This window comes from Furipterus horrens, unplaced genomic scaffold (genome assembly GCF_987537825.1).
Source record: "Furipterus horrens unplaced genomic scaffold, mFurHor1.1.pri manual_scaffold_11, whole genome shotgun sequence".
NCBI lineage: Eukaryota > Metazoa > Chordata > Mammalia > Chiroptera > Furipteridae > Furipterus > Furipterus horrens.
Window position 1 is genome coordinate 69,497,317 of NW_028327181.1, and position 23,957 is coordinate 69,521,273.

Consider the following 23,957-nt stretch of genomic DNA (forward strand, 5'->3'; position numbering starts at 1 on the left):
GCTTGTATACCACTTAGTAGAGTACTACCTTAGCAAGCATCAGAGAAGGAAAACTCTGACTCCAAAAAACCTCCGCTGCCTTGCGGCATACCTCTTCAGGGGAAAGGCTAAGGGAGTAAACCCCGACAGAAAATCCGGAGCCGGAGTCCCTAAGGCGGTTTGACGTTGTAGTCAACACCGGCAACTCCTGCGGCGCACCTGAACCCAAGCTGTATCGACTCCGTCTTTCCCTTGGACCCTTCAGCTGCGAAGAGAGGGGGGGTCTGCTGCATGGGCAACAGCAGACCCTCCATATCACCCTGCCCAGGCTCTGTAGCTTCAGCTTCACTGGAGAGGACACTCCAGCGTCATCGCAAGATGTCGATTCAACACGGGAGGAGACAGATACCATGTCACTCCCGAGTCGGACTGCACAGCCATTCTCGGCGGTGCAGATAGACTCTTAAGAAGCTACACCATCGTCTCTCGAGACGGACGGCTGCCGACGACGACCTTAGCAAGCTCTTTGAGCCCTGGCCTTCACTAACATCATCAATTAAATTCGAATAACAATACCTACTAAGGGGTTTCTATGAAGATTAGGGACAATGCAAACAAAACACTCAGGCTGTATTAAATGTTAAATAATGGTGCTACTATTGTGGTGAGTCCTTTGTGTTACACAACAGTAGCTATGCTGCCCAGGGCTCCCAAAGCCATATAATCAAACTGACATGAGTCCTGATTTCAGAGGACAATTGCTTACTCTGTTGGGGGGAGTAGCAAATGTCAAAGGCTGATGACTGTTGACACCACCTTGAGTATGCTAGGGAGCCAGACAAGAGGTTATGATGTGTCTTGTCTTTGATAGTCCATTGAAGCATGACTTCTGAATGGCACTTTGTTGGCTTTTCAGGAGGTCAGTGCAGTATCTAAGGTTTAACAATCAGGAACTAACGCATGCAGGAGAAAAACCAGTTCAATAACATCTTTCCTTCCTTACTGCTAGCTTCCTTGTTTTTTTCTTTCTCTGGCTTAGTGAATACAAGGATTAATTAATCTTCGACCTTTTTTTATTTTTCTTCCAAGAATATATTTTCATATTTGTGTGAGTGCCATCACCTTCCCTGACTCCTTTGGGAAGAATGGGAACATTCTGTGAGCCACGTGCACCGATTTTCAGGCCAAAGTACCGAGCATTCCGGGGAAGTCAAGTTGGTGTGGTGGCAAAAGCAGTGGTAGGGAATCAGGGAATCTGGGTCTGGTCCCCATCACCACGTCTGAATCTGTATGAAAAGGGCCAATGGCTCTGCCTTAGTTTCCTCATTTGTAAAGTGCATCGAGTCGGCCTTGGGTGTGCGTGAGCTTTGTTTTCACTTGTGATACTTAGTGATCCCGCGGGATCCCAGCACGAGGGCTCCTAGACGCTTGACCTTGGCTGGGACTCCACTGGCTGGCGGCTGCTGCGCTGGGAACCGAGGATGCGCTCGCCGCTGCTCAGACACCTCCCGAACCTAGCGTCACCGTTGCCAGGGGAACTGGGAGCGGCGCGCTTTCCGGCGCAGTCGCAGCGCGTTGCAGCTGTCATGGCGGAGACCTCCTGGAACACTGACACCGGGGAAGCTGTGTATCGCTCCCAGGACCCCGTGCGCAACTTGCGCCTCCGGTAGTCGCATCGTCCCAGAGCCCCGTGCTTTTATGCTCTCAGATAATTCGAGCCTGAACTTCACGTCTCAGTGTTCGGCGGCCCCCACTTCCGCTTACAATCTTGTTCACCGCCTCTGCGGTCTCCCTCTGCCTCCCCACTACTACCCTGCACCCTCTCCACTCACAGCTGCCAAACCCACACAAGCCCTCCCAGTTCCTCGGAGCCCTGCGTCCCCAGTCTACTCCCTCACCCTCACTCCCCCCCCCTTCGGATCCCGCGCCCCACTCGCCACCCCTCAGTTGCATGCACCCCGCACATCGTGGTATCATGTTTCCCCCCCCATCTTTGCTTGGTGTTCATCTCCTGGCTGTGCGTCTTCTAACGAGTGTTTTGGGCTTCTCTTTTCCTGACAGAGTCCACTTGCAAAGAATCACATCAAGCAACTTCCTCCATTACCAGCCTGCTGCCCAGCGCGGGAAGGACCTCATAGACTTGGCCACTTTTAGGCCTCACCCAACTGCCAGTGGGTGGATGGTGGTGATGTGTCCCCCTGGGTATCTGGGGAGGCCCTAGGGTGGTAGTTACCTCTTAAAACAGAATAGACCCAGGGCTGTAGTCTGAGAAAAGGCATGGAGAGGTTGGGTTCCTTGCCCAAGGTCACATGGCTGGTAAATGCTGAAGCCAGGGCTGGATTAAGCAATATTAACTGCTGTATTATGTTGTGTATGGAAATTGAACAAGAACGAGCCCAGCCATCAAGATACTGATCTCAATTGTGGTTAAACGTAGTGAAAATAACAAATACCATACTTTCGATGTTCTAAATTTTCCTGGCAATGTAAATTTCATTTGTGGCATTTTTTTTTCTGAGAGAAAGTATGTTCCACATTCTAACTATACATGTAAACACTTCTTAAAGCGATTTAAAAATTGGGGTCTGCTTGGAAAATGTGCATATTAACATCAACTGTGCCCTTGCAGTTTTCCTTATCTGGGAAGGCAGAAGAGTGAGGAAGAGAGGGCAGTGTGCCTGTGTTAGGCCACCAGTCACTCTGCTTTTCTTTCTGTTAAAAAATAGTCCTGGGCACGAGTGTGAGCTGGTGGGTTGTGAAGCATGTGTCTCTGTAAAGGACAGGAGTGTATTAGATTTGTCTTTTTATATAATCATTTGTTTGCCTTTCCTCTTCTCTCCTGATTCTTGGTCCTCAGGTTACAGTGTTTGTGATTCTAGATATATGGCTTCAGGAATCGTAAAGATAAGCATGCCAGGGTTCCTTTTAAGCAAATGTAGGCAATTGGGATTGAGGAAGAGCTGTTCAGCCTATATCTAAGTTTCAGCTACTGACATTGAATTAGACTAAATGATTCCTACAAGGCATGTCTTCCTTTTACTCAAATTAGAGAAGTGGTTAAGACTTCTTGGGTCTTAATCCTGGCTTCTGCACACCCACAGCCTCTCCAAACCTTTGTATAGAATGAGTGCTCCAACTGAGCTCCAGCTGGTATTGTGGCAAATGTAAGAGCAGGGACTTTGATTATAACTAACCACAGAGCCAGAAGTGGTGCTGGTTTTGCTCAAACCTTTGACTCACCCTGTTGTCTTTGGAGGTGGACATCGCCCAGATGAAGATGAAGAGGAGGAGGTCTTGATTGGATGGCAGGAGAAGCTCTTTAGCCAGGTGAGCTAGTGTCACTAGTCTGCTCAGTCTACCTCCACTTAGTCCACCTCCACCTGCCTGGTGGCAGGGAAAGATTCTTGATAGACTGACAAACTGATTTCCAGAAAACTTGTAGTGGGCGTGGTGTAGCATAGTGACTGCTATTACCCAGTTTTATGATCCTGGGTGAGGCACTTTTCACCTCTGGGCCACATGCCATCAGTAACAGCAGAGCTGTTACTCCATTAGATTAGATAAATGAGAATTGGCTCTGAAAACTTGTTGGATTGTATCAGCTCTGTAGAACTGCTTTAATTAAACAGTTATAGGAACAAAAGTTTGACATAATCTCAATAGATCTCTCTTTCCTTATGATCTCAGTTTGAAGTAGATCTGTACCAAAATGAAGCAGCCTGTCAGAGCCCTTTGGATCATCTGTACCATCAAGAGATCCTAAAGCTGGAGGAGTCAGGTAGAAGGAAGAACCGACGAATCTTTACCTACACTGACTCCGACAGATACACCAACTTGGAGGAGGTATTACTCTTTCCAAGGTCCCATAGCTACCTTCTCCTTTGCCTCCCTGAGCTTTCTGGCCTCACTGAGTTCTGGGTGTTAAATCAGGAGCCTATTAAGGGGTGACTATTAAGGAACTGCCTTGTGCTGCTGGCAGCCAAGCTGGAGCAGTGTGGGCACAGTCTACAGGTGGTGTGGCTCCATCCCTTCTTCGCCTGCTGGAGGGCCTGGAGGAGCTGGCAGGGTCTCCGAGGATAGGCTTACAGGCTGCAAGCCCAGAGAATCAGCCACTTGCTTGACTTCCTCCATGCATCATGAAATAAGGCTGGTGGGTGGAGCCCAGAACCACCTAGATCAGCAATTTTCAACCTTTTTCAGCTCGTGGCACACATCAGCTAATTACTAAAATTCTGCAGCACACCAAAAAATATATTTTTTGCCGATCTGACAAAAACTGTAGGTATAATTTTGATTCATTCATACTGGATGGCTATTGTTGTGTTGGCTAGCGTCATTTTTTTATTTGACAATCTAAGGGAAAAAAGGTCAGTGCCCTTAACTAAATAGTCAGGTGTTGCATGTTTTAAAAATTCTTGCAGCACATTGGTTGAAAATCACTGATCTAGATAAAACTTACCAGGGGATTCAGCCAAAGCTCTGCATGCATGGGTTTGAAGAGGAATCCAGCACAGCCAATGGCTTATGTCCTCAGTTTGCCTCGGTTATCCCAGAGTGCCCTGGGGTACTTGTTTAACATTTTCTTCAGTCACTGCCTGATACGGTCTGTTTTCTCAGTGAGATTTTAAACTACTTGAGGAAGGATAGAACTACTATTTTCTAATTTTTGTCTATAACCTTGTAGATCTCTACAAGGAACCGTTGTTAAGTGAATGTTTTTGAAATATTGATGCTTTTTCAGAAAGCTATAGGTTGGTATTGTATACAATTTGAGTTTGTCCATTTTGGAAAAGTGAATAGAATTACAGTTAGTGCTTAGTTCCCATGTGGGTATTTTCCGCAGAATACTTGTATCCCAGTTGGCATCCTCCAACTGCCTAGTTAAGGTCAACATCTACCAGGCAAACTCACCCAACTCTTTGCTGGTGTGTGCTCAGAAATTGCAGCTGTTTTAACATTAGCATAAATAAAGTCATTTCTGAAGGTTCATATGCTGCTAAAACCTCAGGGCAAACCAAGGCGCGGTAGGAATCTTCTCTGGCTTGTTTGTGCCACTATCCCCCACCATTCGCATGTATCTTGTGAGGTATAATGTTCAGTTCGGATCCTGGATGAGGCTTCAGAAGGAAGATTTCCCTTGGGGTACTTGGTCCCTTGTGGCTCTGACCAACTGGGGTACACAAGGCTGCTCTCTTTTCCCAGCACTGTCAGAAAATGACCACAGCATCCAAGGAGGTGCCATCATTCTTGGTCGAGCGAATGGCGAATGTCAGGCGGCGACGGCAGGACAGGCGAGGGATGTGAGTGCATGGGGCCTGCTTGGGGGCCTTTGTGGTCCTTCCATGCCATTGTCCTCAGTATGTCCACCGACTGGCACTTTCCATTCTGCAGTAGACCTCCACCTGGGCATGCTCCCCTGTGCTCCTCCTTCAGGCTCTTCAGGGGGTACCAGGGAAGTGACCCTTCTTGTGGTGTCTCCCAGGGAGGGCGGCATCCTCAAGTCACGAATTGTCACCTGGGAACCCTCGGAAGAATTCGTCAGGAATAACCATGTCATCAACACCCCTCTTCAGACAATGTATATCATGGCAGACCTGGGGCCCTATGGAAAGTGAGTGAAGCTTCTCACTGCCCAGCTCAGTCCCCTCTCACTAACGATCACCTACCTGTTGTAGTCATCCTGGGGTATATGGGAGGGAGAGACTTTTTCTTTTTTTCTTTTTCTTAGTTGTTCTCAGAAGAAATCTTTTATGTGATAATTCTCACAACAGCCTCTTACCTCTCCCCTGACGTGGTCGGACTACCTCTTCCTCTTTCCCTGGATGTGGGACCAGTGATCCTGAACCTTGTTGATTTCCTGGTTTCTAGGCTTGGCTATAAGAATTATGAACATGTCCTCTGTACTCTGAAGGTGGACAGCAATGGTGTGATCGCAGTAAAACCTGACTTCACTGGTCTCAAAGGGCCCTACAGGTGAGGAGAGAAGGCAGCGGGTGGGAGAGGCTGGCATTTCTCCCCTTGGCCTCACTCCGTGCCCCTGGTTGGGGAGACGTGCAGAAAGCCCTTCGTCTCTTCATGAACTAGTGGTTCATGTTCTATTCTGACTCATTGATCCCTTGGATACTGGGAATCCTGGTCTCAGAATATGTATAACTACAACAATTTGAAAGTGATAACTTTAACTGTATAGTTAAATGAAAATAATTCTCTGTACTGCTGACTATAGGTGCTAACCGGCACAGCATGAGATGAACTCAGCCAGGTTTTTTTTTTTTTTTTTTTCCTGGGCTAATAGTTCTTTATCTCTGTATCCTGAAATAACAGAACTGTAAAACAGAAATTACTTAGACTCTCCTGTCCGTTTCTTAGGTGAGAGAACTGGGTGCCAGGGATGTCATGCTTTAGGTTTCACCATGACTTCGAGGCAGAAATGGGCCCAGAACCCACACTCCCTGAGCCTAGTCTGGCGCCCTGGCTTTATCATTTCGTTTCTCTCTGCCGGTCATCATCCCGGCCCTCGTCGTCATCATACGCCCTCAGTGAGGTGTACAGCCAGTGATAGCTCATCCCTGGGCTGGACCTGGAAGGCCCCATCTCTGGTTATTAGAGTTGGTCCCTCTGTGGCCTTGACCTTACAGAATTGAGACCGAGGGGGAGAAGCAGGAGCTGTGGAAGTATACAATTGACAATGTGTCCTCCCTCGCGCAGCCGGAGGAGGAGGAGCGGGAACAGCGTGTGTTCAAGGATGTAAGAGCTCACTCATTCCAAGTACCAGCGGGGTGAGGCGCGGTGTCCTGGGGCTGAGACCTCGTCCGCGGTTGATGCCAGCAGTTGCAAGGGCTGCTGCTAGTGGCTCTCTCCTCACTTAGGAAGCATTGCTGACACACTCGACCCAAGCTTTTGATCATATCAGAACATCATCATGATCATAACAAGCAATTCTTTGAGCACTTCCCATGTGATGGGCTGTGTGTTTCACATACTTATTTCCTGGAGACCGTACAGCTCTTTGAGGGCAATGCTTTTATTACTACCATTTACAAATGGGGAAACTGAGACTGAGGAGCTAAGCAGTCTGCCCACGGTCATGTAGCTTGCATGCGTGAGAGCCAGGATTTGGTCCGTAGCCTCTGAGCTTCACTTTAAAATGTCAGTGGCTGGGATGCTTAGGTCTCTAGTTCTCCATGGCGTTTCCCTTTATCGCTTTTTGTCTCCCATTCAGAACTGAACCCTGGTCTGACTTGGGTCACATCTTGGGTTTTGGTTTGGTTTTCTTCCTCAGCTCTATGGCCGGCACAAGGAGTATCTCAGCAGCCTCGTGGGCACCGACTTTGAGATGGTGAGTACCTACCTGGCTTCCCACAGCACTGTGAGCTGGGTCCAGCCAGCGCACACTGACTGTGGCTGTCATAGCGTCTCTCTTAAAGGCACATACTCTGTCAAAGGAGGAAAAAGCAGCATAAAGAGGATAGTCCTTGTTAATGCTTTAAAACATTGCATCTTGATATAGAACTGTTAATACATGGAGAAAGGCCTTAAAGGGTACACACATGTAGATGAATACTGGCTGTTGAGAGCGATATGTCAAGGATGTTTACTTTTTATTCTCTAAACTTACATAGTTTTGAATTTTTTTCAGTGGTAATGTACTCAGTATTACTTTATAATTAATTTAAAAATAAGTATAAAGATGAAAAATGACTTCCTCACTTCATGTGGCTATTTTTCTTGGGGGCCCAGAGAGAGGGAAGGGGTGTCATTTCTGTTTGTTAAAAAGTTTGGCTCTTTAAAAATAAAACAAAGCAGTTTAGGTCAGTTGTTTTATGTCGTGTTCCGTTTCTAGATCTGGGAACAAGGATAGAATTAGCCACTGGTCTCCCTCTCCCTCTTTACAAAGTTAACTTTCATTATTTTGACATTGCATTAGCAACAGATGGTCAGTGTTAAAAAGTGACATAAGGTGGCTACACAAATAACTGAAATGGGAAACTTTCTAGTTGCTCAACCTCAGCCATATAAAGGGAGCGGGGGTCCCCAGCCCCCCAGCACACACGGAAGGACAGCTGTTACGGTTTCCCTCAGCCGGTCTTCTAAATTTCCCATACTGTGTTGCCCTCCCCGCCACTTAAGTTATGTACTTTCTTTTTCTACATTAAAAAATTTAGGTATTTTAGGAAACAGATCTATGAAGCGGCAGGGTGAGGCGGAAATGCGTTAGGGACGCGTCTGGAGCTGACATCCAGTGTCAGGTCTTCGGGGGGTTTGTGGACAGGCTGGAGAAGTGCTGATTCCCTCTGACCCGTCCCACTTCTCTCTACTGTAGACTGTCCCAGGTGCCTTCCGGCTCTTTGTAAATGGAGAGGTGGGTAAGTGTCTTGCCAGACAGAGATCTCTTAAGCTTCATCAGGTGCTCCAATGGTGAGAAGTAATCCACCCAGCCTCCATGGAGGCCTTGGGTTGTCTGCAGTACTTGGAAAACTCAGCCACGGGTGTTTTCTGGAAACACAAGAGAGTTCCTTGCCCTTGAGGGACTTTCTTCCAGAAGAGTATGGACCCTTTAGGACTGGGTGGGTGCCAAGGATGGTAGGAGAAGAAGCTGAAAACAGGTTTCTGTTTTCTTAGTTTCAGCCCAAGGCTACGAGTATGACAATCTATACGTCCACTTCTTTGTGGAGTTACCAACTACTAGTAAGTAATATTTGTAAGTCTCTTTTCTTATACCCATTCTCAGAGTTTCCTACAGGCCTTTGGTCAGGCTTCCTTCCCGGTGCCTGCACAGAAACTGTCATTGTTCTTCTCAAGGCTGTCGATCACTTTCAAGTTGTCCAATCCTGTGGTGCCTTCTCTGCTTTCACCTGACTTAACGTCTCTGACAAGGCTCGCTTCTCAGTGAAACTCTTCTCTTGGCTTCCGGCTCCATGCTTCTCTCTTCTCTCTCGTTGGAGGGTCGTCAGCCTCTTTGGCAGATTCCTCACCTTCTGTTAATCTTAAACTATTCAAGTAGCCAAGGCTAGGCCTTTGTAAATAGTTTTTTTTTTCTTTTTAATCCTCACCTGAGGACATTTTTTCATTGCTTTTAGAGAGAGAGGAAGGGGCAGGGAGAAACATCGATTGGTTGTCTTCTCCTATGTGCCCCGACCGGGGATTGAAGCCCGGCTGGGCCTTTTCAGGACCGTTTCCTGTGTCTGAAACCTTTCTGTTGTATCTCTGTGTGACTGGTCTCAGCCTAAGTGTCACCTCTGACAGGTCTTCGCTCACCACTCAGTTGAAAAGAGACTCCAGGTCATTCAGTTCCTCTACCCTGCTTTAGTCTTAGCATAGCATCGTTCACGACCTGATCACCTCTTGTTGGTTTGCCAGGCTCCCCCCGACTGGAATGTTGGGTCCATGAAAGACAGGGGTCTTTTTTACCTGGTCATCAAGATGTCCCCAATGCCTGGCCATAGCACTGCATAGCCACTCAGTGAATGTTAAATGAATGATTGATTGTGTGAAGGAATGCATGAAGGAACTCTGTCTTTTTCTCAGCGACTTGCCCTCCTCCCGGGTAAACTTCCAATATATTGTCTTTGGCTTTCAGACTGGTCAAGCCCAGCACTCCAGCAGCTCTCAGGAATAACGCAGACCTGCGCCACCAAGGCCCTGGGAATGGTATGGAAAACGAGACTGGGTACCTGGAAGGGAACAGGACTCTGATCCTGGGGTGGCATCTGAAGATTTATCAGGCCGACCGCCACGCCCTTGAGGCAGATTCCAGAATTGGGTCAGCCCTCCTGTGCGGGCTCTTCGGGGCTGCTTGGTCCCGCGGTTCTCGCTGTTTGTGTGGAAATGGGAGCAGCTGGTAATTGGGTCTCCCTTTGCCTCAGCCTTTTATTTCCTACCTGGGGTGCTTTTTTGTCCCCCTTGTTAAGATGACCTTGTCGTTGACCACGGGGAGAATAAATTTCAGGTGAGGCCTTGCCTACCCCATGCCACTGAGTATAAAATGACACTCCTCTTTTTTAGGACAAGGTAGCCTACTTCTCCTATCCATTCACATTTGAGGCCTCCTTCCTCCATGAGGATGAATCAGCTGGTGAGTAGCTCAGTGGATGGAGCCCAGGCCGGGGGTCTCCTCAGGCAGTGCCCCGTCCTGGCGAAGGCCTCCTGTGACCTAGCTGCCTCTCTGTCTCTCGTTCCCAGAGGCTCTCCCGGAGTGGCCTGTGCTCTACTGCAAAGTCCTCTCCCTGGACTTCTGGCAGCGGTTCCGCGTGGAAGGCTATGGGGCTGTGGTGCTGCCTGCCAGCCCAGGTGACCTGCTGTCCCCACCCTTCCTGTGGCCCACATGCCCTGGCTCCTAGGACCAAGACTAACGCTTCCCAAAGATTCAGCTTCTTACAGTGAGGAGGAGCGATAGTGCGGAATTGGAGGTGTTTCACTCGCAAGAGTTCTTGCTCCTGTTGAGGAATACCCCCCTTTCTTAGCGACAACCAAGTGAAACTCCAGCTAACTCTGTGAAGTCGAGCGGCCTGCGTGTCCACGCTCCTCTGGTTTGACCTGCAGCCGAGAGGGAGAAGCTCCTGGCAAAGTGCATTTTGAAACAACAGCCACTTTCCTTGACTGTGTGCCTGGCATTGTGCTAAGTGCTTCTCCTCAGTTCTCCCAACTACTCTGTGAGGTGTAGTTGTTGTCATTTCCATTTCACGAGATGAGACTGAGCCTCAGGGAGGTTATGATTATTAACCTGGGTACACAGGTAATAACGGGCAGAGCTGAGATTTGAAGTTATGTCTGATTAATTTCCAAACATGTGCCCTAAACTACTACCATGATAATCTTTACCAGAAGTCAGACTCTCAGCAGAACAGGTGTTGTAGTGGTGACTAGGCCAGTGTCATTGCTGGGGAGTCAGCAAGGGACCACATGGCCTTTCTGGCCCTGGCCTCATTTTCCTTTTCCTGCACAGGCTCCCACACCGTGACAGTCTCCACCTGGAGACCTGTGGAGCTTGGCACAGTGTCTGAGCTGAGGAGGTTTTTCATTGGGGGTTCCCTGGAACTGGAGGACCTCTCCTATGTGCGGATACCAGGGACCTTCAAGGTGATTTCTGTCTCTGGGGGGAGAGTTCGCACTGGGAACGTGTGTTCCTATCTCATCTGTAGAAGGTGGGATCTGGGTTAAGGCCCCTTAATTGTCCATTGCTTCATTGCTTAGCCCTTTCCTTCTGGTTGCTGAAGCTGGAAGTCATAGGTACATTTTGAACCAGATACAAATACCTATGCTGCTCTCCTAGCAGGTCTCTGGAAAATTGTATACCTGACATTTCCCTTGGTTCCCATCGAAATAACCCGCCCCTCCTTCCAGCCCATCACGGAGGCCTTGATAGCCAGAGGTGGGGACGGTCAGCAGGAAGCTTGTAAGACTGCCTATTCTCAATGAGGTTGGAATGCTCCCTCCTGTAAGGTTAGGAGCCCAGGGTTAGCTTTGAGGTGATGGAGCCTGGGTACTGGAATGAGGTTTCCCCAATAGAACTGTTTTCCCAAAGAATGAGAATAGGAGTGGGAGCTAGGCCAGCATGGTGCCTGGGGTCCAGAGACGGCAGAGACCTGATGCTGTCTAACTCTATGCCCCAGGGGGAGCGTCTGAGCCGCTTTGGGTTCCGTACAGAGACCACAGGCAGTGTCACCTTCCGCTTGCACTGTCTGCAGCAGTCCAGGTAAGTGACCCTGGCCCTGTGCCTCGGGGCTCCTTATACCTGGGAGCTGGAGAGTAGCCTTGGCCTTGTGGCACACTCCCCTGCAGGGCCTTCATGGAGTCGAGTTCTCTCCGGAAAAGGATGCGCAGCGTGCTGGACCGTCTGGAAGGATTTAGCCAGCAGAGTTCCATTCACAATGTGCTGGGTAGGTTCCCCCATACCCCCAGCTGGCCACCCAGGGTCAGCCTGGGCCACGTTCCTCCCCACACCATGGCAGCTGACTCCTGTGTTTGACTCCATCACAGAGGCCTTCCGTCGTGCCCGGCGCCGCATGCAGGAGGCCCGAGAGAGCCTTCCCCAGGACCTAGTGAGCCCCTCGGGAACCGTGGTCTCCTAGCTTGCTGCTGCTCTGTCCTCTGTGCAAGGGGACACGGCGGGGGAGAGCTAAGGCCTGTGCTCTCCCACCACCTCATCTTTCTTAGTAGGAACCTGCCGAGAAGGTCCCCAGGCCAGCCACTCTGCCTGGTCTGCAGGTCTTCTCCCTGCCCTGTGGCAGTAAAGCCAGAGGCCCTGTGGCCCCCATATCCGTATTTCAGCCACTGCAAGTGGGCAGCACAAGACATTTTTTGGTTTGAGACTGGTCTGGGATAACCCCGTCGTTAGTTCTGTCCTCAGCACAGCCTCTCTTCTGGCTCATCTCACAGGCTCAGTGGCAGTGGCTGCAGGTGCCTCCTCCGCAACCCCCTACAAGCAGGGTCTCAAGGAAGGCGGAAGTGAGAGACCTTACGTCCTCCTCCCCGCCCTGCACCCCCGCCCCTGCCCAGGGGCCTCAGCCTCTTCTCTCCAGGGTAGCCTCGTTCTACTGCTTGAGGCTCGTTTCGTTTGAGATACAATTATTTCTGGAGCAAATGAAGGCTGCAGGCAGTGCCCAGTCCTTTCTGCAAGCTGGGTAGTATCTTTTATTGTGTTTTTTATACATAAAAGCTTTTTCTACTGACTGATGTTCTGTTGGTTATTTCTCTGCTCAGGTCGCTGGTGTGGCTGAGGCCTTCCCCTTAATGTCAGGGCCCCTGGTGCTGTTGCCCTTCCCCTTTTTGTTGCCTTTTCCTACCCCAGAGTGTTTCTTTTGATTCTCTTAACTCAGCCCCCAGGTGAGGCTTAGAGGTTAGTGCCAGCTGTGCTTTCCCAGCAGTCCTCTTAAACATTTGCAACAAAGCATGGCACCGAGGCCGCACCCTCCCCAGCCCAACACAGAAACCGGCTCCTGCCCTCAGCAGAGCTTTATTGGCAGAAGCAGAGCATGCTGCCTAGCCTGCAGGCTCCCGAGGAGGATCATGGGGTGGCTGGAGGCTAGGACTGTATAGTCTCCCAGTCATGGGCAGAGGTTGGGGATGGGCTGGGAAATATATTGTAAGAAAGTGGCTGGAAACCTTCCCGGTAACTTCTGGCAGAGGCCTCAAGATCTCTTTGCTTGGCTCCCAAGGCGGGTGGGTTCTTTGCTGCTGGGCACCCTAGCGATCACTCCCAGCCAGAGATCCAGCTCTTAGCTGTAGCCAGCAAAAGCATCAGCAGGATATGGTTGCTCCAGGGGGAAAAGGTGAACTTGGGGTCTTCCCCGGGTTCCCTGTGCCCAAGGTGGGAGCCTCGGGGTGGGGTCCTGTGGAAGCAGCGGAAGTGGACAAGTGAGAAACTTGCTGGACATCCAGAAGCGAAGCTGTTTCAGGGTGTTGATGACTCAGCTAAGGCTGCTGGATCCTTCCTAACCTCACCCCCTGCCCCAAAGTTCTTGGCCCCTGGTGGGATTAACTATCAGCCCAGAAGCTAGCATACTGGGAAGCCACTAGGAATGAGTACCCTGTCCTTAGTGACAAGTCCTGTCGTCCCAGTTTAGAGGCCTAAGAGGACTCAGCTGTCCCTTCTGGGGAAGGAAGTCAGGACCTGACCCAGCCCAGGGCTCCTGGGGGAGCGCCTCCCCTTACCTGCAGAAGCCTCATTTGCCTCGCCAGGCTGACAGGTTCAACCTGGGGATGCAGCTGCATTTCACGAAGCCCCGGGGGTAGATGTTGGCCCTGAAGATGTCCCTCGAAACAGTGGTGATACCAGTGTTGTCACACACAATTCGAGATAAGGAAATCCGCCTCAGGGCCTTGCGCTGTTTCTTGGTGAAAACACCCTTCTTCTGCCACCAGAACCTTCCAAGACAGTCGAGAGGTGCGCGTGAAGGTTGAGGAGGAATTAACAGATAATGAGCACCTGTTGTGTGCCAGGTACATCATTCAATTTTCATGAAATTCCTGCAAAAGAGCTATTATTCCCATTTTATAAGTAAAGAAATCGGTTCCGTGGTCCAGTAAATCGCCCAGCATTAAATGCACAGTAATTTAAGTGGCCAGGGCTGTATTTGAACCAAGGTAAAGGCCAAACACAAACAAGAAGTCAGGTCTTAAACCAAAAGCTTATTGGAGGGAAAGCAGATTTAGCCCTTTCTGCCAATGTTTTCCAGGATCCTTGAGCCTGGAATAGAGAGGCTGAGAAGTCCCTCCCCTGGGTCAGAAGTGCCTCCAGCACAGGTGACACCAGCCTTCTTGGGCCGATGGTCTCCCTCTGACCAGGCTCTCCTGGTGCCTCCCAGTCTCAGATCTTGTGACCCTGGAGCCTTTAAATGCTAGTGCTTTTCTTTCCTGCTCTGGGGCTAGTTTCTTTAGGGTTGGGTCACTTACCTGTCTCCATTTCGGGCTCTTCTGAACTGGTTCTCAAAAAGACAAGCCAGAAGAGGCCCCACTCGGGCCCCTGGCAAAAGCGGCTCTGCAATGGCCCCAATCCAGATGTCAATGTTGTCAGGTGTCCCGTACACATTCAGGAACTTCCTTGCTAAAGCCTGATTTTTCAGCACTCGGCCAAGCTGTGCCAGATTCTTGGGCTGGGAGAGCCCACAGAAGCGCCGCCAGGCATTGTACCCTGTGAGGAAGGGGCAGAAACAGTTTCAGTCTTAACCCTGCTGTCTTCCCATTACCTTCTGCTTCTCTCCACACTTCTGAGAGCTCTGTGGCCGTATTGGGCAGAACAAGAGCCTGCGGGCAGACACGTCCCTGAACCAAAGACCAAAAGCAATGGACAACCATACTTTGAGTACATAACACTTAAGACAGTACCCAGAACACAAGACACTGTCAATCAGGTTTGTAGAATGAATGAATGAAGAAATAAGGGAGTGAACAAGAAATGATAAGGTTTACTCAGAAAAAGACCACATGTTGTTTGATTCCATTATATAAAGGTCCAGAATAGCAAATATGTAGAGACAGAAAATAAATTAATGGTTGTCAGGGGCCGGGGGTGGGAATGGGGATTGACTTATTACATGGTTTCTTTTGTGAGTGATGAAAACATTCTGATAAAAATGTTCTGATACTACATATGGTGACTGAGGCACAACTCTATACTAAAGTCATTGAATTATATACTTTCTATGGGTAAATTTTAGATGTTAATTACATCCAACAAAGCTGTTTTTAAATGTTTTCATCTACTCAGAAACCTCCAGAGATGAGCCATGCTGAATTCTCAGCTCTCAGCCTCTCATGGCAGGATCAGGCCATCAGTCTAAGAGTTGGCTTTCCCATAACCTGAAGGAACACTAGCCCAGCATCATCCCTTGAACTACAACTCACAAACACCACCCCCCAGCTGAACAAAGGAAAACCGTATCACGTTTTACCATTAGGAGCTCTGTCGCATGAGTATCTATCTCTCAACACCTTTGTAATTCCTGTTTAATCAGCAGAGAGTTGTTGAGCTTAAGCAACCGTGACTTTTTCCAAGGTCACTTTACTATTAAGTGGAGTTCAAACCAGGTCTTCCAATTCGGCATTTGGTGTTGGACTTTGGAAGGGATTAGGATGGGCTGTAAGAGGTAGGATCAGGAAAACATTTCTGGGACAGCTTTCAGGGAACAGGTATTGGGGGAACAGAATCTGTGTGGCGACTTGAGTGGCTAGCAATCTCAGGTCTCCAGCAGGGGGCGCCCACAGTTCTCTAGCTGTCAGGACCATCCACGTGTAATGAAGGAAAGAAACTGGTTCCTGCGTGCCTGCCAGTTAGGTGCAGTAGAAATTCCCTCCATGCTGTTCTTTCACAAAGATTAGGTGAGGCAAATGGCACTGCAGGTTGTATATGAGCAGGAAAGTAGAAGGTGGGGAGAGGGAGAGAGAAGCAAGACCATGGCCAAAGCCTTCCCCTAACATTGTTGATTGAACAGGGGAAGGAAGGAGAAATTCTGAATTTGATTCAAATTTTACTACTTCTTAGTTGTGTGGCGTTGGGCAAATTACTGGATGTCTCCGAGCTTATTTCCTTTCTTATAAAAATGTCTGTGGCCACTGGAAGGATTAAATGTCCATGAACATTCCTAGCAAAGTGCCTAATTTGTCTTCTTTCCTGGAGAAAAGCTTTCCATGTCCTCACCAACCAGCCAAGGTAAGCTTAATTTTACTCCACTTGTTCCCTGCCTCTCACGCTCTGCCTTCCTCCACTTAGAGCCAGAGGCCAGTTTCTCTGTCCCTGGAATTTGAACCTATTCTCTTTGAACTTGCCAAGGTGCTGGGGTATTGAGCATTTCTTCCCTGCCTTTCACATCTGTTTCTCTCTGCATGGAAAATCCTGATCACCTTTGTTTATCTCCCGTGCCCAAATCCTGGTCCTGTCATGAACGTAAATCTGGAGACCCTGCAACTGACAAAGATGTAGCAGGGCAGCAAAAAGTGGCCCCGAAAATGCTCTGCTGCATCAGCCTTGTTCCTGCACGCCTCTGAACCCACAGCGCGCTCTGTAGGCAGCCCCCGTCGGAAAGAGGCACCAAGGGCCTCCTCTGAAACTCTGAAATCCATCCCCACCACCACCACCAGCAGCCCTGGTCCAAGCAAAGCCTGGGAGAAGGGGTGGGCAGCCCCCTCACCTGGGAGGCCGTGGTCCCGGCTGCGTTGCATGTTGAGAGCCGCCAGGTCCAGCCCAATTCTTCTCACTTGCTGAAACAGCCGGTCCCGGAGCTCATCCACTAACATGGAATCCTGCCGGTTCAGCTTGGCAGGGGTGGCCATGAGGCCTCGGAGGATGGGGTCGATGCCACCTGGTGGCGGGGAATGTGAGCAGCACAGCTTGGACCAGCTTCTGGGAAGCCCCTGACTCATCCATCACACAATGCCAGAGTAGCTCAGAGCTGGGTAAGCCAATCACTTATATTCTATAATGATTCTTTCAGAAAACAGAGGCCTGGGTGGACCTGAAGAGAGCTGGGGCTGGCAGGGAATGGGGTCACCCCTGCTTCTTAAAGGAGTAGAAGGCAAGCTTCTTTCAGGCCCACAAGCCACCAGTCTGATATCAGTCTCCTCCCCTTTTAGAAATCCGTAATCTCAGAGGGGATGGGAGGCCTGTGACTGAGGGCCTTGGTGGCACCTGCCTTGTTTGCACTGTCCTGGGGAGATGCTTAGCAGTGGCCTGAGCAGCAGCATTGCCTGCTGATAGTAGGCTTGGCCCACCTGGGGGAGGGTGTGCTCCCCAACCCCACTCCCACCTGCCTCTGGAAAACCTGGTCACCTTCATGCACAATTCGCCAGCTGGCAAAGAAGGCGGAGCTGAGTGGAACACGTGAGTTGGGTGCTGAAGCTCGGTACTGGCTGTCCAAGCGGAACATGAAGGGCCGGAGCATGGTGTGCCCAAAGCGGAAGGCCAGGGTAAAGACATTGGCCACACGAGGGTCCACATTGGGGCAATAGCCCCGGTAGGGCCCCAGGGTTCTCTTGGCCCGGAACTTGCCCAGAACCAAGGGCAGAAAGTCTCGGTAGGTGATGATCTAGAAGAGAAGACGTAGGGAAAAATTACCTTAGCCGCTGCCTACCCCACTCCCTTATGTTTGGACAGACATCTGGCTTTTTGAAGGGCTACTCAGACATATTCGTTTTTTGAAGGTCATCATGTCAAATGTAGCAGTGTTAGTTTCCCGTTGACTGATGGAGCCCAGCGAAGCTAAATGACATGGACAGGGTCACACAGTGAGTCAGTGGCAGAACTGGGGGCACACACACAATCACTCAGACCTGACTTGCTGGAGGCACAGCCCTGAGGATGTTAAGGAGGGTGGGAGCCTCTTTTCCAGATTGCTGCTCATGCCAGGTTTTCTTCTAGTGGATGCTGGGACCCAGGGCTCCCTACCTGGACCATGGCTCCCACGATCTTCCGAGCCTCCTGGTATAACTTGTCTCCAGTCCACTGGGGATTCAGGCGTCTCAGCTCGGTCGCCAGCCGGTTGTGCTCTCGCACAAAGAGGGTATGCATGGCTGCCAGTTTGGGAGTTTCGCTTGATCGAGTGTCACCTTGAAAACCCCAAGTTCAGAGTCACCATAACTCTTCCAGAGAAATGTCTATCTGCTAGGGCAGACGGAATGCTGGGGGCTAGAGGAAGGTGGTGAGACTTTCTGACCGGGGCCGTGTTCCTGGCCCTCACTAGATCTTCATCTTCTCGGCTGTGCTGAGAGGCTGCTCACTGACTGCCACCTCTTCCCCAACACAGCGGGCCAGGAGGGGGAGGACAGCAGGGTCCCAGATCCCTAAGTGACTGGAACAAGTCTGGGTGGGGTGGGAAAATAAAAGCACAGGGCAACTGCCAGTCTTGGGCAGGAAAATCTTTGCCTGATGATTCTACTCCACAAGGTGACCAGATCCACAGCTGGTGGAGAGACCTGGATGACTCTTGGAACCCTGACTTGGGTACCATGAGCCTGCCTGTCCTGTGAACGACATCCATCTGCATGTTCTCTACTGAGGTTGGGTCTCTCCCCAGCTTTGGACTTGCTGTCATGCGAGAGGGAGGGCTGGGCAGAGCCTCTTCCTGTAGCCAGACCCTCTCCTAGAGGCCAGGAAGCAAAGTAAAATCCTGAAGGTGGATTTGACGCACAGTTGTTTGCAGGCTTTGAACTAAGCCCTTTTGCAAAAAGTGTTATTTAATCTATTCTTCAGTAGACTTCTCGCAAAGGTGCAAAAAAGAAAGAAAGAAAGAAAGTCCTTAGAAAGGGGGGCTGGAACCAACCCCCTGCAAAGAAGCAGAGGAATAGCAGAAAGAGCAGAGACCTGAACACTTCCCTGACTTGAGTTCCCACTGTGCACTCTGTCACCTGAACTCCGTGCTCTGGGGCACATTAATCACCTTTCCTGAGCCTCATTTTTCATCTGTAAAATGCAGGTCATCGTAGTGACCTCCAGTGAGGGCCGCTGTAAGGATTAGAGATGGCATATTTAAGTATTCTAAATAATCAGAAACGATGCCCATTATCATAACCAGCAGCTGGGGGCAAAGAGTCCAAGGAGAGTTCAAATTATGCATCCACAAGAAGCTTCCAGGTAACAGTGTCTAGCAACAGGGGGGTGAGAGGTGGCGGAATTGAAAACCTCAGGGAATTTAGCCCAGAGAAGAAAAACGTGTAGGCGGAAGTAAAGCTAAGTAAAGAGGCCATTAATGAGTGAAAGATAGACCCCTTCTTTTCTGAAGTCCCAGAAACTTGATGAAGAGCAACAGGTGGATGTTGGATCAAAATTGGGGGACCTTTCTAACAGTCAGCACTGCGAGAGATAAAGAGGCATTTGCAAAGGGACCCTGGACAACTTATGGATCCTGTAGCAACTACACATAGGTCTGTGCTACCGTGTGCCTAATACTGAGGCCTGAAGACAGGTACCCCCACTGCAACCCACCATGGCCTCCCAACCCGGCACCCAGGGACTGTCTGTATCCGAGGAAGACACCAGCTTCCCCCAGGCTGACCTGCCAGGAAGCAGGGGATGCGGGCGGAGCGGTTGGTGAGGAGGCAGGGGTCATCGTGCAAGTTGTCAAAGGGCAGCAGGGCCCGGCCGTTGTCACTGAAGCGGGTGTTGATGGCCATGAGTCCCAGCTGGTTGGTCCGGTTGCGGAGGCGCAGGGAGAGGGTGACCTCGCTGCCGTACACCATGCTGGCGTCCACAAAGGAGGTGAGGGCGTTGATCTGGTTTCGAATGATGTTCTTCTTTTGGGGGCATGAGGCTGCCGAGCGGGAGAAGGGGATGCAGTCTCGCTGGTTCGTGATTCGGGGGTCATTGGGCGGGATCTGAGGTGGAAGAGGAGCCAGTGACACCGGGGCCCCTAAAGGGCAAGCTCACGCCTCTTGGTTATCCCACATCTGCTTCAAAACCTTGCTCGAAACTCCTCTCTTTTGGGAAGCCCTCCTTGACTCGTCCAGACTCATTCTACTCACCAGGTCAGTTTGAATATCCTTAGTATCATGGAGTCATGAAAAGTTAGAAATAGATGAAATCTTAGATCCTCATTTTCCTCATGGGGAAGCCGAGGCTCAGAGACAGGAAGTAGCAATAAGTTAGCAGGAGAGGAAGGACTGAAATCTAGTTCTCCTGACACAAAGCCCTCGCTCCTTTCATTCCATTCAATTCAACAGATGATTCCTAAGCACCTTTCTTCGTTGGGAGATTCGGAGGTATGAAGATCAACAAAACCCAGTATAGGTTGCAGGAAGCGGGCAATTCGGGTGAAAACAAACAGACACAGAGAATGTAACTCTAAATTGACCTGCCATTTGCTATGCTTGATCTAAAAGCCAAAAGTGAAAGGTGATATAGGAAGATACAGGAAGACTCCCCAGAGGAGGTGCCCCTGAACCAGAGCTTGAAGAATGGGCAAAGTTGCAACAGGGAGGAGCCAGCCAGGGCCCTCACGCATATCACGCCCATGGATATCGCCTTGTCTATTAAGGGCGAGTAAAGGTGTGAGGGTGTGTGCGTGTGAGTGTATGCATGTGTGTCGCCCCTTGCCCCAGCATCTTTTCTTCCCCAGTGTCCCACACCCCTCTTGCCTCTCAGCCTGAAGGACAGCACCCTGCTCAAAGCCCAATCCCAGGAGCTGGTAGGAGCTTCAGGGCCCTTGGACCACCCCAGGAAGGAAAGAAGGGTGACAGTTAAGAGACCCTAAAGGCTCCCAAAAGCAGCAGCCCAGAGGCTTCCCATGTTGGGATCAGACCTATCAGTCAGGTCAAAGCCAGTCTCACTTGCTTCCCCTTCCATGAAGCCTGCACTGAATCTTCTGGAAGACCTCCCCACCCCCACCCCTCAAACACACACAGAGCAGGAGTCTATGCCAGGCTGTGCGTCTTGTCTCTGTCTGATACTCCGGCATCCCAGACAGCTCCTTAAGGATGGTATTTAAGTCTTCCAGATCCCCACCCCCAGCTCTTGGCCTGGGATGGAGGTCAGGACCTGGGAGGTGGGCTGAGGATACCTTGATGGGGAAGCAGGGAGGCAGCTGGGCACAGGTCTTCTCACAGTCAACACCTGCGGTGAAGGCCACTTTGGCTGGGGTCTCAGGGACGAAGTCCAAGTCATGGTCAATGAACTGGCCCCACTGCATGAACATGAGGGCCCGGCCCTGGTCGGAGGCCATCCTCTCTCTGGGGAAGCGCACGATCTGGTTAGAGACTGCCCGGACCTGGTGGGAAAACAGGTGAGCATTGTGGGGTGGACTTCTGTACACCAAAAAGTGTTGAAGCCAACCAGGGACTCGGGGCAGCAGGTCACCCCTGCTGGAGTTAACAGAGCCTCTCCTCCCCTCCTGCTCTCCCCTCCCCTGTCCTACTTTGTCCCTCCTCCTCTGTGCTGTTATTCCTAAAAGGATGGTCTCTGGCCTCACTCCTGAGGGGTCCAGGAGGAAAGAGAAGGGGAGAGGCCAGGTTGGCTGGCTCAGACCCTGCCAGCACTTCCAGAGAGGTTATTACATCAGATTGATAGATCAATTTCTAAACTAATGGATAACTGGATGATAGCACTGATTGATAGATGCATGGACTGGTTGCTAGGTAACAGATAGTAAATATGGAGAGAATGGATAGATCAATGGCAGAAAAATTAATAAATAGATGTTGACAGATAGGTAGATGATAGATTATTGACATATTAATAGAAAGTTGATAAATTAATAAATGTGAAATAGTGTAGATCAGTAGATATAACTAGATTAAAATGTATAGCCCTTTATACAGGGGTGGACAAAAGCTGGTTTACAGTTGTGAGTATGTGAAGCAGAGTGTTTATTCTTGCATTATTTAATAATTATTGTATTATTTATTTATATTACAACTGTAAACCTGCTTTTACCCACCCCTGTATTTAACAAGATACTTTGACACTAATTTTTTCAGAAAAAAATACTCTTAATAGATTATATCCTGTAAAGATGTTTATTTAATATTTATTTAATATTTATACCAGCAATGAGGCAGGCTTTACTGCCGTTTTACAGATAAGCAAACCGAGACTCAGCTGTATGATTTGCCCGAAGTCACCCAGCCAGCCAGGGGAAGAGCCTGGATTTCAGTTCTGTTTGGCTGACTCTGGGCTGTGCTTTAAACGCCCCCCATCCCCCTGCCCAAGTTTCACAGAGATCAAGCACCCTCCAGGTCCTCAACCCGGACTCACCAGAGGGAGGAGGAAGCCATTGCGTCTCTTGCCGGGGGTCCAGCCGAAGGGGAGCGATAGCCCGTCCTCGTACTGAGCGGGCAGCCAGCGAGCCAGGGCAGTGTTGGAGGCCCCCAGCCAAGGGATCCTCCTGCAGCAGCGGGTGGGCTCGGGTCAGCAAGGCTCCAGAACTGGAGACCACTGCGAGTGGGGGGTGGGGTGAGGGAAGGGAGGCACCCCCGGGTCAGGCGCATCCCTTGGCACGCACTTGTTGTTGCATCTACCAGTGATGGTGCGATACTGGTTACTGCACTTCTCGTCCTGGGCCTGGACAGCGCAGCCGCTGGCCTTGGACAGCAGCCGCAGCTGGGATTCCGTTAGCGCATCTGAAGGTGGGGCAGGCGGACAGGTCTGTTCTGTGCCTCCCAACCCTTCACCCTCTCCCCTCTCAAGGCTGCACATCCCCCCCACCCCCACTGGCTTCCTTCCACTCCAGGCTAGGGCAGCCCTGGGGACTCAATGGGGAGCACGGTACCAGTGACATTGAAGGAGCTGGACCCCTGGAGTTGTAGCTTCTCCTCCAGCAACCCCAAGGCCAGATGCATATAATCGGCAGCCTGAACGACTGTCCTGGTGGCCGCTACCGGCTGTTTGAAGTAGAATAGGAGGTCCATGGGGCTGGCAGAGCCACTGCGAAGGCGCTGCTTGATGCTGCGCAGAAGAGGAGGAGGGAGGGCTGGTCAAAGGAAGCAGACCCACCCAGCAGAGCCCCATCCCAGGTGATGTACAGTCGAGACAGTGTGAATAGGTAGATGGATGGAAGGGAGGCTCTCTACCAACATGGCCCTGCCCGCATGGTGCCCAGGGCAGGATGATGGGTGAGGTGGCCTTGATTGGAGTCCATTCTCCCTCATCGACCCTCCCAGACCCATGTAGACCCCAGACCCAGGCCCACCTCCTCTGAGTCTGATTGTAGGCGGCATCCACCAGCAACTTGGCCTCTCTTATGCAGCTCTGAAGGACCGACGTCTCCACTGTCCTGGGGGAAACTGCTCAGAAGGAAGGAGATTCAGGGTCCAGGAGAGGCAACCCTTGCCCCTGCACCCCAGACCCAAAGGACTTCTCCCTCCATTGCCCTTCTCTTTAATTGTCCAAGGGGCTATTACCTGTGGTAGTGCCCTCACAAGGCTGGGCCAGGACGAGTGTGGCTACGACCCCTGCCAGGGCCAGGAGCAGCTTCATCTCCACAATGAGACCCCCAGCCATGGTGGGGCGATGAGCGCCACCCACACCTTGCATACGGGTGGAGTCTCCTGCTCCCTCTCACCGGAAGAGCCCCAAGCTGACCTCTTTCTGCTCCTGCTCTTCTTTGGAAGCAGCTGGGAAGGGACTTTTATATCCTGTCCTAGGGTAAGGGAGGGGTGCCCTGTGCCCCAGAAGCCCCACCTTTGAGGTGGAGCTCTAGAACTTCTCTTTTATTTTGGGGGGAGTCGTGAGACTGAAAAATCCAATCCACGCTGCAGCTCACCATACAGGGGACCTTCCTCCCTCCCATCCACTCACCCCGTCCCCATCCTCTTTGCTGAGGAGTTCACTGATATGTCTGTCTCAGAGCCCAGGTTGCTCCGTGAATATCTGCTGGATGATGGAGCAACAGCGTGCCTCAGAAGAGGACTGGGCCTGGTCCTACCAGTCACTAGTTGTATGGTCGTGTCCCCTCTCCAGACCTCCATTTCCACATCTCTAAAGTGGGATTTGAGCCAGATGGCTGGAAATACTCCTCTGCTTCCCCAGCAGGGCAGAAACTGAGTCCGTCCTA

At 50.6% G+C, this 23,957-nt stretch overlaps 2 protein-coding genes across 2 annotated transcripts; one reads left to right on the forward strand and one right to left on the reverse strand.

Annotated features, from left to right (window-relative positions):
* Window positions 1-1,548: 1,548 nt before the first annotated feature.
* On the forward strand, window positions 1,549-12,332 carry MKS1 (MKS transition zone complex subunit 1). The gene is made up of 18 exons (XM_090290737.1): window positions 1,549-1,645; window positions 2,041-2,150; window positions 3,236-3,306; window positions 3,667-3,822; window positions 5,182-5,279; window positions 5,462-5,590; window positions 5,848-5,952; window positions 6,618-6,726; window positions 7,262-7,318; window positions 8,303-8,345; window positions 8,602-8,667; window positions 9,560-9,630; window positions 9,985-10,054; window positions 10,162-10,269; window positions 10,925-11,058; window positions 11,592-11,674; window positions 11,761-11,858; window positions 11,959-12,332. The coding sequence occupies exons 1-18, from the start codon at window positions 1,566-1,568 to the stop codon at window positions 12,048-12,050; spliced, it is 1,680 nt and encodes a 559-aa protein (XP_090146863.1). The 5' UTR covers window positions 1,549-1,565; the 3' UTR covers window positions 12,051-12,332.
* A 261-nt stretch (window positions 12,333-12,593) lies between these two features.
* On the reverse strand, window positions 12,594-23,490 carry EPX (eosinophil peroxidase). Its single transcript, XM_090290738.1, has 13 exons — window positions 23,305-23,490; window positions 23,094-23,187; window positions 22,674-22,849; window positions 22,407-22,524; window positions 22,160-22,289; window positions 20,967-21,173; window positions 19,467-19,785; window positions 17,861-18,021; window positions 17,246-17,501; window positions 16,608-16,778; window positions 14,374-14,611; window positions 13,633-13,845; window positions 12,594-13,310 (listed from the first exon to the last, which is right to left on the reverse strand). The coding sequence occupies exons 1-12, from the start codon at window positions 23,435-23,437 to the stop codon at window positions 13,644-13,646; spliced, it is 2,205 nt and encodes a 734-aa protein (XP_090146864.1). The 5' UTR covers window positions 23,438-23,490; the 3' UTR covers window positions 12,594-13,310; window positions 13,633-13,643.
* Between the last annotated feature and the right edge of the window lie 467 nt (window positions 23,491-23,957).